The following is an 11,840-nucleotide window of genomic DNA, read 5'->3' as shown; positions in this document are numbered from 1 at the left end:
GAGTGCTGGGATTAAAGGCGTGCGCCCCCACCGCCTGGCGGGTGCTTCTCTTCTTATCCGGATAATACCCGCTGTTACCTTTATTCGTTCTGCTTGCATTAAGTCTCCCACTGACCTCATCTTCCCCCAGAAGCAGTGTGTGTTCTAAGAACCACAGAGATGAAGCTTACAGCACATGGTCCAGTCTGAGGCCCACGAGTCTTGTCAACTTAATGCTCCAGCCTCAGATGTTTGTATTTGGAAACATTTTATATGAATATTAACATATGAGTAAATATAAAATGCAGATTTTTTTATGCATAGTTAGTAATTCTATTATGAATGAATGCATCAGAGGCAGTATTCCAAAGCTTGATAATTAGCCATAATTGTGGCAGATATTTATCAGAAAGTTAAACATAAAACAAAAAAATATGCTTTTTACATCTATTTTAGTCTTCATAAAAAGGTTTTATCCCAAAATTAAACAATGCTATCTTAGCTATGACTTAAGTTCATTAAACCCACAAATTTTAGTAGCACTTCCCAACAAGTTTGTTGTTCAACTTTACTCAGTTCAGTTTATAACCATTACTAAACTTTCTTTTCAATGGCATAAACTTGATATGAACATGCATGAAATTTTGGCCATTTCATATAAGAGTATGATGTGCCATTTTTCTCATGAACCCAATTTTATGGATTTTTTTTTAGATTAAGATTTCAAATGTTAAAATCATTGTTAGTAAAGTCTCTATATTGGTTGGCTTTAATCTTTGAAAAATACTCTAAATCCCAAAACACTTTCAAGTGCTATAAAACTCCAGAATCATCTCTATTAAAAGAAGTTCCAAGATGAGCGAGTAAACATCGAGCAGAAGCAATCCTTGACTCCTTAGTAAACCTGCATCTTTAGAGCCACTGTCCTGTGTGCATGTCCTCGATGTCGGAAGTCAACTGACACTAAAACACTAAGCCACGGGCATACAGTAAAACCGTTTCCATGTACAAGCCTTAGGACGCTGGTTTTCATGAAAATAACTGTTGAATAAATTAACTTTTGCAGATATGTTCCTGAAGGGGGAGCATCCAATCATTTAATGGGTTCCCTACTCAAATTCCTTCCCTAAGCCCCTCCCTGACAACAGCCTAGGTGTGAAGACTTTGAAACTAAATTAAACTTCAGAATATATAAATCCGTTAATACCCAGCAGCCCCTGCCTTGTGTATGTTCATCATCAAATGAAAACTCAACTTTGACATGGTCCAACAACTCCACAAAAGCACCACACGAACCGTCCTGCACAGAGCCTGAAGAGGTAACTGGTGAAGAACCACCGTGGATATGCAATCTCAGTTTTGTACTTTGTGGGAACCTGGGACATAGAAGCCTAGTCAGCCTGTAGACAAGGCGCACCAGAGAAACTGACCAACTAGCGTCATCTGCAATCCACCCTCTCAAGTTGTGCCCAGAGAGGAGCAAGCAGCCTGCTGTGGATAGGAATGCAACGAAGCGAGCGCTATACAGGCTCCACAGGACTTCCAGCGCAAGCGGCGACAGAGTGAAAAATCCAAACTCCCTATTTCAGTTCCCTAAGTGGGAACTCGCAACGGGGCTTCAACTTTCTCCCTTGCTGCCGCCAAGCCACTTGCTCTGACTGCTAGGCGAGCTTTCTGGAACACACCCTGGAAGTCTCCAAACCCCAGGCTGGAATCCCGGGCGCCGGTCCCGCCCCAAACAAGGCTCCGCCTCGTCCAGGCCGCGCCCCCGCGCCCCTCCTCCGGATCCTGGATCCCGGGATCTCCTCGGTGCTCCTGCTCCCTCCACTCACAGCTCTTCTGCAGGCCCTCAGCTCAGCCTTACCTTGGTCCGGATCTGTCCAGAGGTGGATACTTTGCGGATCAGCTTCTGGGGTCCCTCCTGCTCAGCTTCACTGTCGGAAGAATCTTCTCCCGGTCCCGCAGCGGTGGGGGAAACGGTGCCGGCCCCAGCAGCCGCTCCTCCCGCGACTCCCGGAGGGTGGTGCTGGCTGCCCGCTCCGGCCATCCTCTCCGGTTCCTGTGGGGTACACAACAGAGCCCCGAGGGGCTGTGGTCAACTGCTGGGCTCTTCCCGAGAATCCAAGCCCCGCGCCTAGCTGGCGCCATCTTCCTGGCCGCAGGGCTCCGGGGACCGGGGACCACACACCGCCCTTGCCGAGACCGCGGGTTCCTCTGGGCGAGGCTCACGCCTGCGCACCCAAACTTGGGATAATCTTGGGTTGCTGACCCACGATACCACCAGCATTGGAATGAGAGGATGAAGGTCGCAATGAGGCTTGGACAACCTTCCTCTTACTCCTTTTAGGGTCTGAGGGCCTAGAGGGAATATGGGGCAGAATTGGGCAGGAGCGCACCAGCAGGTCAGGCGCGGTGGAGATGCTCTTCCCCTCGTTCTAGACTGCAGGAGTGTGGGGAAGGCTCCGAAGGAAAACGGGAACATGGAGCCTCCTCCTACGCCCATAGGTGCACCCCTGGACCCCGAATCTCCACACACTCGGGCCTTGTGGCATCGTTCCAGTTAAGTAAAAGTTCCCTCTGCCCGGGATATGGACTGTATCTCCGGACCCTGGGCACTACTACAGGGATCTTACCTCTCCTGCTTCTGCCAGGGAGTTTGGGTCCTTTCTGCCTCCTCTACCCTGTATAGCTGAGGACCCACCCCCATCCGGCGCACACGGAAGAGAAGAGCATTTTCCGGGAGGTTCAGCTCAGCTCTGGGAACTTTTCGTTCAGAAAGAGCGATTCCCTTTGGCTAACAGGAAGCTGGGAAGGGCGTGGAGAGAGCGCAGAAACAAGAGAGGACACGCAGCCCAACACGACACTATACTGAAATAAATGTCTAAGCTAAAGTGCTTATCCAGAATGCCTGGAAGAATGCATTCAACAATGTCAACAATGTATAAGAAAAAAGTACATATATACATATATGTATATATATCTACATACAGAGAGAGAGAGAGAGAGAGAGAGAGAGAGAGAGAGAGAGAGAGAGAGAGAGAGAGAGAGAGAGAGAGAGAGAGAGAGTCAGTTTTAGGAGAGGGGATCCACAGTCTGTAGCTGCTTAAGGGGGCAGCAGCAGGCAGAGCAACCTCCCTGCACAGAAGGCACACTCAACCTCCAAAGTTGGTGGGGGAAGGCTGTGGGGGAAAAGACACTAAAATGACAAGTTTCCTGCTGTCAATCAAAGAGAACTTCGTTGTCAGCTGTGTTTTTTCAATTTAAATAGAAGTCCCTAGCCTACCCTGGGGGCTCTCCTTGACAGAGCAAACTTTATAGCCCCTGCCCTCCAGATTCCTTTCCTATTTATCAGTTGACGGTGACCTTGAAAGTTCCTTGAAACTAAGACTCTGGGGTGTTGTTTTCCTCTAGGTGCAACCTTAAGCCCAAGAATTATTCCACTCTGTGTCAGAGCTGCGAGCTGTAAGACATTTTAACTACACTAAAAACGGGAAATGCGAATCCTTCAGCAGAGAGTGTGCTGCTGTCTTCCATGAATACAAAGACCTCTCACGCTTCAGTTATTTCCTTTAGGAAAGGAAGGAGTGGGGAAGGAATGGACTTTAAGAGTTCTTATGGCCTGATAATATGAAATTCTGTATCTACAAAAACACACTGCTGGGAAATCTTTGAGAGACAATAACAGTAAACAATGGCCTAGGTTGGGAATATAAATCAGTGCTAAAATTCTTGCCTCGTGTACAGAGACCCATCAGAGCCAAAAACAAAATAATGCCCTTTTAATAACCTTTATCCTGGTCAGGCTATTTGATCACAGACAAGTCTAATGATTTGGCAACACAAGGGGTCTTTACATAGTTGAGACTTTCCTTTTAAGGTAAAAGACATTGAGGTCACAAGCTGGGACCAAAGGGGGAAAAAAAAAAACGTGTGATTGCAATTCTAACATTCTCTTCTCCACACTATATATAGCTAAAGGTCAGTTTGGCTGTTATCATGTACTTCAATCTACACATTAAGCTTTCAAGTTTTTTTTTTTGTTCTTTTTTGTTTGTTTGTTTTTGGATTTTTCGAGACAGGGTTTCTCCATAGCTTTTTGGTTCCTGTCCTGGAACTAGCTCTTGTAGACCAGGCTGGCCTCGAACTCACAGAGATCCACCTGCCTCTGCCTCCCGAGTGCTGGGATTAAAGGCGTGCGCCACCACCACCCAGCAAGCTTTCAAGTTTTATACGGCAACATTTTCCAGAATCTAGACAAGGGTGACTGAACTGAACAATGGTCCAACACTCATGCCTATTCTGTGATCCTTGGAAGGTGGATCACAGTTCTCACTCTGAAAGGATGCTGGTTGCTTAAGGAGAGTTTAAAACAGCTTCACATCCAGCGAGTACTTGGTGACTTATAAAAACTTAGCCCTTTAGCCAGCTCTGCTCTACACAGAGTTCAGCACGTTTCGAACGCTTGTACCTATGAAAGCAATGACAGGCTAAGCGTACTTCATAAGCAAATGACTGTGGCTCTCGACAGCATCTGCAGCTGTGGAGGAGACCCCGGATGAAAACACTGTGTAGGCAAGGGAAGGAATGCTGCCTCATTTCCCACAAGAGGCAGCCCAGGAAAACCCCCGCTGGAGAACCATCTCTTCCAGACACTTTTAAGGAACCCCCATTTTAAATAATATCTGACCTACTAGCCACTTACTGGGTTCCATGCGTAAATGTCCAGAATGGGTATCTAGTCTAACTAAAATGCACTTCACCTTTTGTTTGCTTGTGTCTTGAGATAGCCTCACAGCACACCTCGGGCTGGCCTGGAGCTCATCACGTAGCCCCATCCGACTCAAAATTCACGGCAGTTCTCCGGCAACAGCCTCTCTCTATATCTCAGAATGGCTACTGATATTTCAATTGTATGGCATACTGCCTTATTTGATTTATAAAACATTCCCTGACTTTTTCTTTAGTGTTTCAGATAATTTCTTATGTGTTTATTACTGGTACTTTGAGATCTTTGCCAGGTAGTGGTGGTACACACCTTTAATCCCAGCACTCGAGGTAGAGGCAGGTGGATCTCTGGTCTTCACAGTGAATCTCAGGGCAGCTAGGGCTATACATTGAAACCCTGTGACCGTGACGGGGGTGGGGAGGGGGGAGTCCATGTGGAACTTATCAGCAAAACTGTTCAAAATGTGCATAGAAAAGGCTGTGGCAGGTGAGCTTTTTTAATACTTTTTTAATAACGTATCATACATACTCGATTAGAAAAAACAAAAAGTACCGAAGAGATATAAGCCAGACATGCTTATTAAAGCTTTGTGACGCCAGGCGGTGGTGGCGCACACCTTTAATGCCAGCACTGAGGAGGCAGAGGCAGGAGGATCTCTGTAAGCTCGAGGCCAGCCTGGTCTACAGAGGGAGTTCTAGGACAGGCCCAAAGCTACAGAGAAACCCTGTCTCGAACCCCACCCCAGCCCCCCAAAAAACTTTACGAATACTGTATTATACTATTATCTACAGAGGTATTTTAAATTAATATACTAACAACAATCTGGACTGACAGTAACTTAAAGTGCTTAATCCCATGTTCTGTGGTTTTACATTCAAATTTTCATATAACCTGATGAGGGTTACACGCCATACGTTGAAAAACACAAGTAGGTAATTAAGAAACCATTTTCTAGGATTCATGTTCCCGTTCAGGACAGAACCAGAAGACTCTGCAGACGGAACAAGCAAGGCCTGGGAGGCCGCTGCCGTGACTGCGGTGTGGAACTATTTCCACAACACACGATTTGTTATGTATTCAGGACTTAAACATTTAAAAGGTTTACCCTGTTGAAATTGCTTTAGTTGTTATCCAGATAACAAAACGTTCCAAGAGCAACGGTGCCATAAATTATAGGAACATACTGTGATCCCTGCACACAGGGCGAAACTCCTCATCCTCACATAAAGTACAACTGTGTAACTAACCTCTTATTTGTATCTTGGCCAGTTTTGCTTTGAAACCCTTCCCTTCCTTCGTGTCCATTAATTCTGGATTGTTAACTGGTATAACGTTAACTCGTAATTCTAACTGGTAGAAAACCATTCAGAAATAAAAGCTCATTTTAGGGACTGAAGCACATTCAGGCTTCCCTCCACTAGAAAGAGCATGTTGTAAATACTTCTGCATGTTTAAACTGAGTCAGAGGTTTAACTACCTATCGGCTACCCACTCCCACCTGAGATCAGAAACTGTGTGGCTAAATGTCTTCCTACCCACTCATTCCCAACAGCAAAATACTTCAACTCTGTTTCTATTTTAGTGAGACAAAGCCAGGGCGTTGCACAGGCGCAAGTTCTACCACTAACCTACATTGCTGCCCCAATTACTTTCTTTAACTGGTTTTTTGATAAAGAATCTCACTATTTAGTCCCTGCTGGTCCCAAACTCTGAGCCTTCCTTAGCTGATTTGCTAAGAACCACACCCTATTCCCCAAACACTTATTGATTTGAAATTTTAGTGATGCCTATATTTTCACTAACACTTGGCTATTTTCCAAAGCTAGCATCAAGGAAAAAAGAGAGAGAAACTTAAATGTTAACTTGTACCTTCTTTAAGTTCAATATTTATCCAGAATAATGCTAAGTAAAGTTAATATATCCAAATGTTCTGATAGCTGAATAACTTAATTTCAGAGAAAATGCCATGAAGTCCCAGGATTTCCCTTAGCTCCAGGCGTTGGTATTTAGCCAAGAAGTACTATTTCTTTTCAGGTAGCCACAGTAACCTCCAAGGAATCCTTTGCTTTTCTGTCTGAATAGTAGAAACCATATCATCAAAGTTTAGGCTCCATCAGGAAAAAAAAATGAGAAAACAAATTCTTACATGCATGCTGTTACATGCCATTAATAATACAGCAATCTCACTTATTCAACACGCATGTCTTTTTATGAATGTAAATTTGCAAGCTTGTATGGTAAAGTAGTACAGTGCCTATATTGCAATCTTTAAAAGGGTTTTTAAAGAAATCAGAATTGGAATCCAAGTAAAAACAGGTTTGTTTTCTTTGCTGTTGTCTCATTTTGTTTTAAAAGAGAAAGGGTCTATTTTGGCTCAGAGGATAAACGTATCTTGGGGGGACGGACCGGCAGCTGGGGCTCCACCTGTGGAAGCCAGAGCATGCACCAGCTGCTTGTTCTGCGGCATCTACAGGAAGCAATGAGGGAAGCAGGTAGCCTCCACGCGAGAGACTCTGGGCACACACAGACTGGACTGGACTCGAGGAAACCTGTGATTCCATGTGCGAGCGTGCGCGTGCGTGCGTGCGTGCGTGTGTGTGTGTGTGTGGGTGGGTGTGTGGGTGGGTGTGTAAGACAGTGGTTCCTTAGGGCTACAGAGGTTAACAATTAGTTGTCTAAATATACTGTGTGCTGCTTGACTGTAGGCCGTATAGGTTCATTCTGAATGAAGCCAGAATTCCTCTCATTCAGTCTTGAGATCAAGCTTGATTTTTGAGAACTCCATGATGCCTGGCATCCTAGTACTCTGCTGAGGCAAGAGCTTGGCAGGGAGTTCCGGTCCTGCCTGGGCTACCTAGGAAGTCACAAACCAGACTGGTGGAGTACACTGTGAGACACTGTCCCAAGCACCAAGAAACAAAACCGATTCTGATGGACATTTAGATTAAGTTAACACCAACCCCTTTGCTCCACACATCAGAAACATTTAACATTTAAACATTTTCTCTCTAGTGCATTCAGCTTCCTCTTTTATATGCTCCTTTTTTAGTAACGCAGGTAATTCAACTTTCTTAAGGAATTATATACAGATGTCCTCTGAAAATGTTTAAACGTTGTAGCCATTACAGAAGGTTCAGAATAAAATCACTATGGAGATCCATTAAGACACACACTTAAAGGGGTTTCACTCCTTAGCTATAAGAATGGAAGCTTTCTGGGGACAAAAACTGCCCGAGTCTTAGCAGCTTGCCCAACCGTCACAGAACAGAACATGATAGGTGTTGGATAAAAACATCTGCTGAAGAAATAAAACGCCTCAGCCATTTTAAAACACCTACTTTTTAAAGAGTTCTGCAGCCTAGCTAGTATCACCCCTGCCACATCTCTGTGAAGGTTTTAGTATTAAAAGTTCATGTTGGGGGGGGGGGGCAAGTACTGAATATTATCTGTAAGAATAAGTAAAAAAGCACTTTGGTTCTTAACACTTTGGAGAAGAAAACAGAGGTCTCTAATTTTCTAACTGGTAAGTAGCAAAATACTCCTGACATCATCCCCACCCCCACCCCCCAAAAAAAAACCACTTCACGTTAACTCCGGGTTTCCCACTGTGACGGGTGGAGGCTTACAGGATTTCTTTCATATAGTAAAATTCAAAACAGATCACTGGACTTAATTCCCAATGATCTTAAATGTCAAAATGGAACTGTAATTTTTTAACCAAGAATCGCACTTACTCCCCGATGGCGATGGCAATAGAACACGAGTAGTTGGGCTACCGAACGTGCAAAACCACAAAAGCAAAAGCAGGGGCAGATGGATCAAAGTCGAAGGACACTCCTGAAAGGTCAGGAAGCAAGAGGCAGCTAAACGTACCCTGGAGAACCAGCTGAAGTCTACGGGTCAGAAAAGGAGAAGCAAGCCTGGCACCTGACCTACAAGCTCTCAACAGGCAGAGGGCCCGCCTGAGCAGACTCAGGAAGTCCCTGGGAAAACATCATCCTAACAGCACCGCACCACAGATGAAGCCGGAAATTTTGGACCAGCCTTTTGAGACAGGTTCACAACGTCAACCAAGAAGGAGTACCAAATACGCAGACAGAGCGTGCAGGGCCAAAATTCGTTGTACACTTAAGATTACAGGGGTTTGCGTAGGACGGGTATTCCTGGGAGGAATCCGGGGGGGGGGATAGATAACTGAGGGTGCTGTTTGAGATGCACAAAATTAATAATAATAATTAATAATAATAATAAGTTAAAGAGTTTAGGGGGAAAAATTCTTAGACCCCGACTCTCCTCATCTTCGCACACACAACAAATGCACCACTCTGGGCCCCTAAAATGACTCAACCTCCGCGTGGCTTGTGCTGTGAAATCCAGACGAAAGCGAAGTAGACTCCTCGCCGGATCTCGGACCAAGTCCCCTGACCCTCAGGGCAGCCCGGGGCAGAGCGGCCACCGGAGTCGGAGGCGTGGCTCTGGCTTCTGGAGGCTACTCGCCTCCCCAGGCGGCGGTCCTCGGAAACCTGCGTGCCCAGGTGACTGCCAGGGCGCGGTCAAGAGGTGAGTCCCGTCTCCTCCCGGCGCCACCCGCTGACCGCGCGGCCCCGCCGCCTCCTCTTCCCGAGCCGTCGCGCCACACTCGGGAATGAAGTGCAAAGTTGGGAAGCGGATGAAGCGCGGAAACGGTCCTCGAAGGACCGTCGCCAGAGGCCCCTCGGGGAAGAGCTCCAGCCGACCGGACAAAGGCGCTCCGGGCGGCGCGCGAGGAGGAGCCCGGGCGCCGGAGGAAGCGCTGCCCCGGCTGGGAAGCAGCTGGGGACCTCATCCCGGACCGCTTCCTGAACGGAACCCGGGCCGGGAGGGGGGAGGAGGGAGCAAGGACAAGCAGGAGGGGTGGGTGCGGACGCGGTACCCACCGGTTCCTCCCAAGCCGGGCTGCGGGCTGCGACCGCGGGGCGCACGTGCTGCGGCTCCATCGTGTCGGCCCGCGCCCGGTGGCCGCCGGGACGCACGGACACGGGCCCCCGTGGCCGCCGCTGCCGCCCGCCGCCTGTGACTCGCTCGCCGCGATAGCTGTCGCTGCCGCCCCGGCTCTCGCCCGGAGCCAGCCACCGGCCCTCCCGCGCTCTGTGGCTTCCGCCGCGCTCGCCCGCCCCCGCTCCGGTCCCTTCCTCGGCCGCCGCCTCCGCAACCGCCTGCGTCCCGCTCCCTGGCGCGGCCGCGAGCGCTCGGAACCCCGAGCCGCCGCCGCCGCCTCCCACGGCCGCAGAATCCGCCCCTTGCTGCTGTCTCCGCCCCCCGACTCCCTCCCCTTTCCTCCTGCCGCCTGCCCCTCCCCCAGCCGCCCCTCCCGGCGGGCGGCCCGGGACGCACGTGACCCCCTGCCAGTCCTTATAAGGCGCGGAACCGAAAGCGGCCACCGGCTGGTCACGGGCACCGGGAGGTGGCATCGCGGAGAGAGGCAGCCTCCCCGAGGGGCCGGGCTCGCCAGGAGCCTCGGGGGGGGAAACCGGTGCCGAGTGGCTCGCGCCCATGGGGCGCGTCCTCGCATCCCTGTCCCTCGGCCTCCCTCGCTCCGGGCGCCTGCAGCCCCCACTGGCCGCCTCTGGAGCTGAGGCTGGAGCAATTGCCCAGGACAATACCCGGCTTCAACAGAGCGAAGCTGTGCTTCGCACCCCTGAGCAACTCCCCAAGCACCCCTGCCAGGGGTGGTTTACTCTGAGCTGCTGGGATGACTGGCTGGTTTGCCATTCGCGAGAGAGGTTAACCTTGGAAAGCCCTGCTTTTACTCATTTTTCTGTGGGTAAACGGTTTAGTGGAAAGAAAACCAGCTTAAGGAGCCGGTCTGCCGTCCGCTGTGAGCGCTCCTCTCGAATTCGGGGCAGGGGCAGTTCAGAGAGAGCTCTTAAATGTCAACTGTCTCCTCCTGCTGCTTTCAGAGAAAAAGAAAACGAAAATTGCAACTAGCTTTTCAAATCATCTTTACTGGCAGTGAAGACGGTTTCCATCTAGTTCCAGCAGAGCGGTGACTGCATTTACATGGGTCATTTCCTCCCGTGGACTTTCAGGCTCCTGCCAGCACCCTCTCATGGCCCGTAGTCTGGTAGACAGACGGATCCAAACGTTTTGAAACCGAAAAATCAAAACACTTACCTGATCCAGCATGCCCCCACGTCATTCTAATTTCCGTGGCTAATATTCCATTGAGGCTCCGCTGATAAAGGTCACGTAAGGTCTGTGGAGAGCCTAAACCACTAGATGCTTTCCAGCCCTTGCCTTCTACAACCTCACTGATTAGATTTGTATCCCTGAATCTCTCCTTTAAATCAGCCCTGATAGTTGGGTCTTCTTTGTCTCTGGCCATGCTTTGTTCAGTGACCTCTTACCCACTGAGGTGCTAAGTAGTCTGTCCTCCGTTTATTTCTCATGAGGGTGGACTAGAGTCCTTGAGTGGTCTATCAGGTCCCATCATCCCTCGTTTTTTGTTTACCAGCCAGGTGATGAGAACTCATAGACTTCCAGCTTTTCTGATCTTGCTGCCTTCACCTCCTGAGCACTAGGGTTTCAGCTGTACACTGGGACTCAAACCATGGCTTATTCATGCTAGGCAAACATCCTTTCTACCAACTAAGCTACGTGCCCAGACCAGAAGCAAATCTTTTTTTCAAAAATATTTTTTAATTTTTTTTATACTTTTAGTTTTCACTTACACGTATGTGCCTATGTGTAGGTTTGGGCACATGAGTGCAAGTTCTTTACAGAGGCCAGAGGCATCCCATCCCCCTGGAGCTGAGGTACAAGCTACCCAAGTGTGGGAGCTAGGACTCAAACTCCCTGTTCTCTGCAAGAACAGTGTGTGCTCTTAACCACTGAGCCATCTCTCCAGCCCAAAAAGCAGCCAGCTTCTTAACCAGAAACCTCTGCTTCTGTTCCCCTGGCCTTAAATTCAACCTGTCTAAAACAAAGTGCTTCCCTGACAGCTGATTTTTCTCTCAAGTCTTATATAAATGTCACCACAATTCACTTAGTCATGCAGGAGAGAAGGAAAAAGAAATCCTAGGTTCCTCCTTTCTCTCATTGTTTCCCCTCCCCCTTGGTGTCTCTCTCTCTCTCTCTCTCTCTCTCTCTCTCTCTC

General features: G+C 48.5%; 1 protein-coding gene across 2 annotated transcripts in view; it reads right to left on the bottom strand.

Annotated features, from left to right (window-relative positions):
- Dgkh (diacylglycerol kinase eta) overlaps nt 1-9,931 on the bottom strand; it is a 165,646-nt gene extending 155,715 nt beyond the window's left edge. For both annotated transcript variants that reach the window (XM_026777878.1, XM_005370871.2), the window contains exons 1-2: nt 9,622-9,931; nt 1,844-2,038 (exon numbers count right to left, since the gene is read on the bottom strand). In XM_026777878.1, the coding sequence (XP_026633679.1) occupies nt 1,844-2,038; nt 9,622-9,681 (255 nt within the window). In that variant the 5' untranslated portion in view covers nt 9,682-9,931. The remainder of the gene's footprint in view (nt 1-1,843; nt 2,039-9,621) is intronic.
- Between the last annotated feature and the right edge of the window lie 1,909 nt (nt 9,932-11,840).

This window comes from Microtus ochrogaster, unplaced genomic scaffold (assembly GCF_000317375.1).
Source record: "Microtus ochrogaster isolate Prairie Vole_2 unplaced genomic scaffold, MicOch1.0 UNK88, whole genome shotgun sequence".
In the NCBI taxonomy this organism is placed as follows: Eukaryota; Metazoa; Chordata; class Mammalia; order Rodentia; family Cricetidae; genus Microtus; species Microtus ochrogaster.
This window is presented reverse-complemented; position numbering and strand designations above follow the sequence as displayed.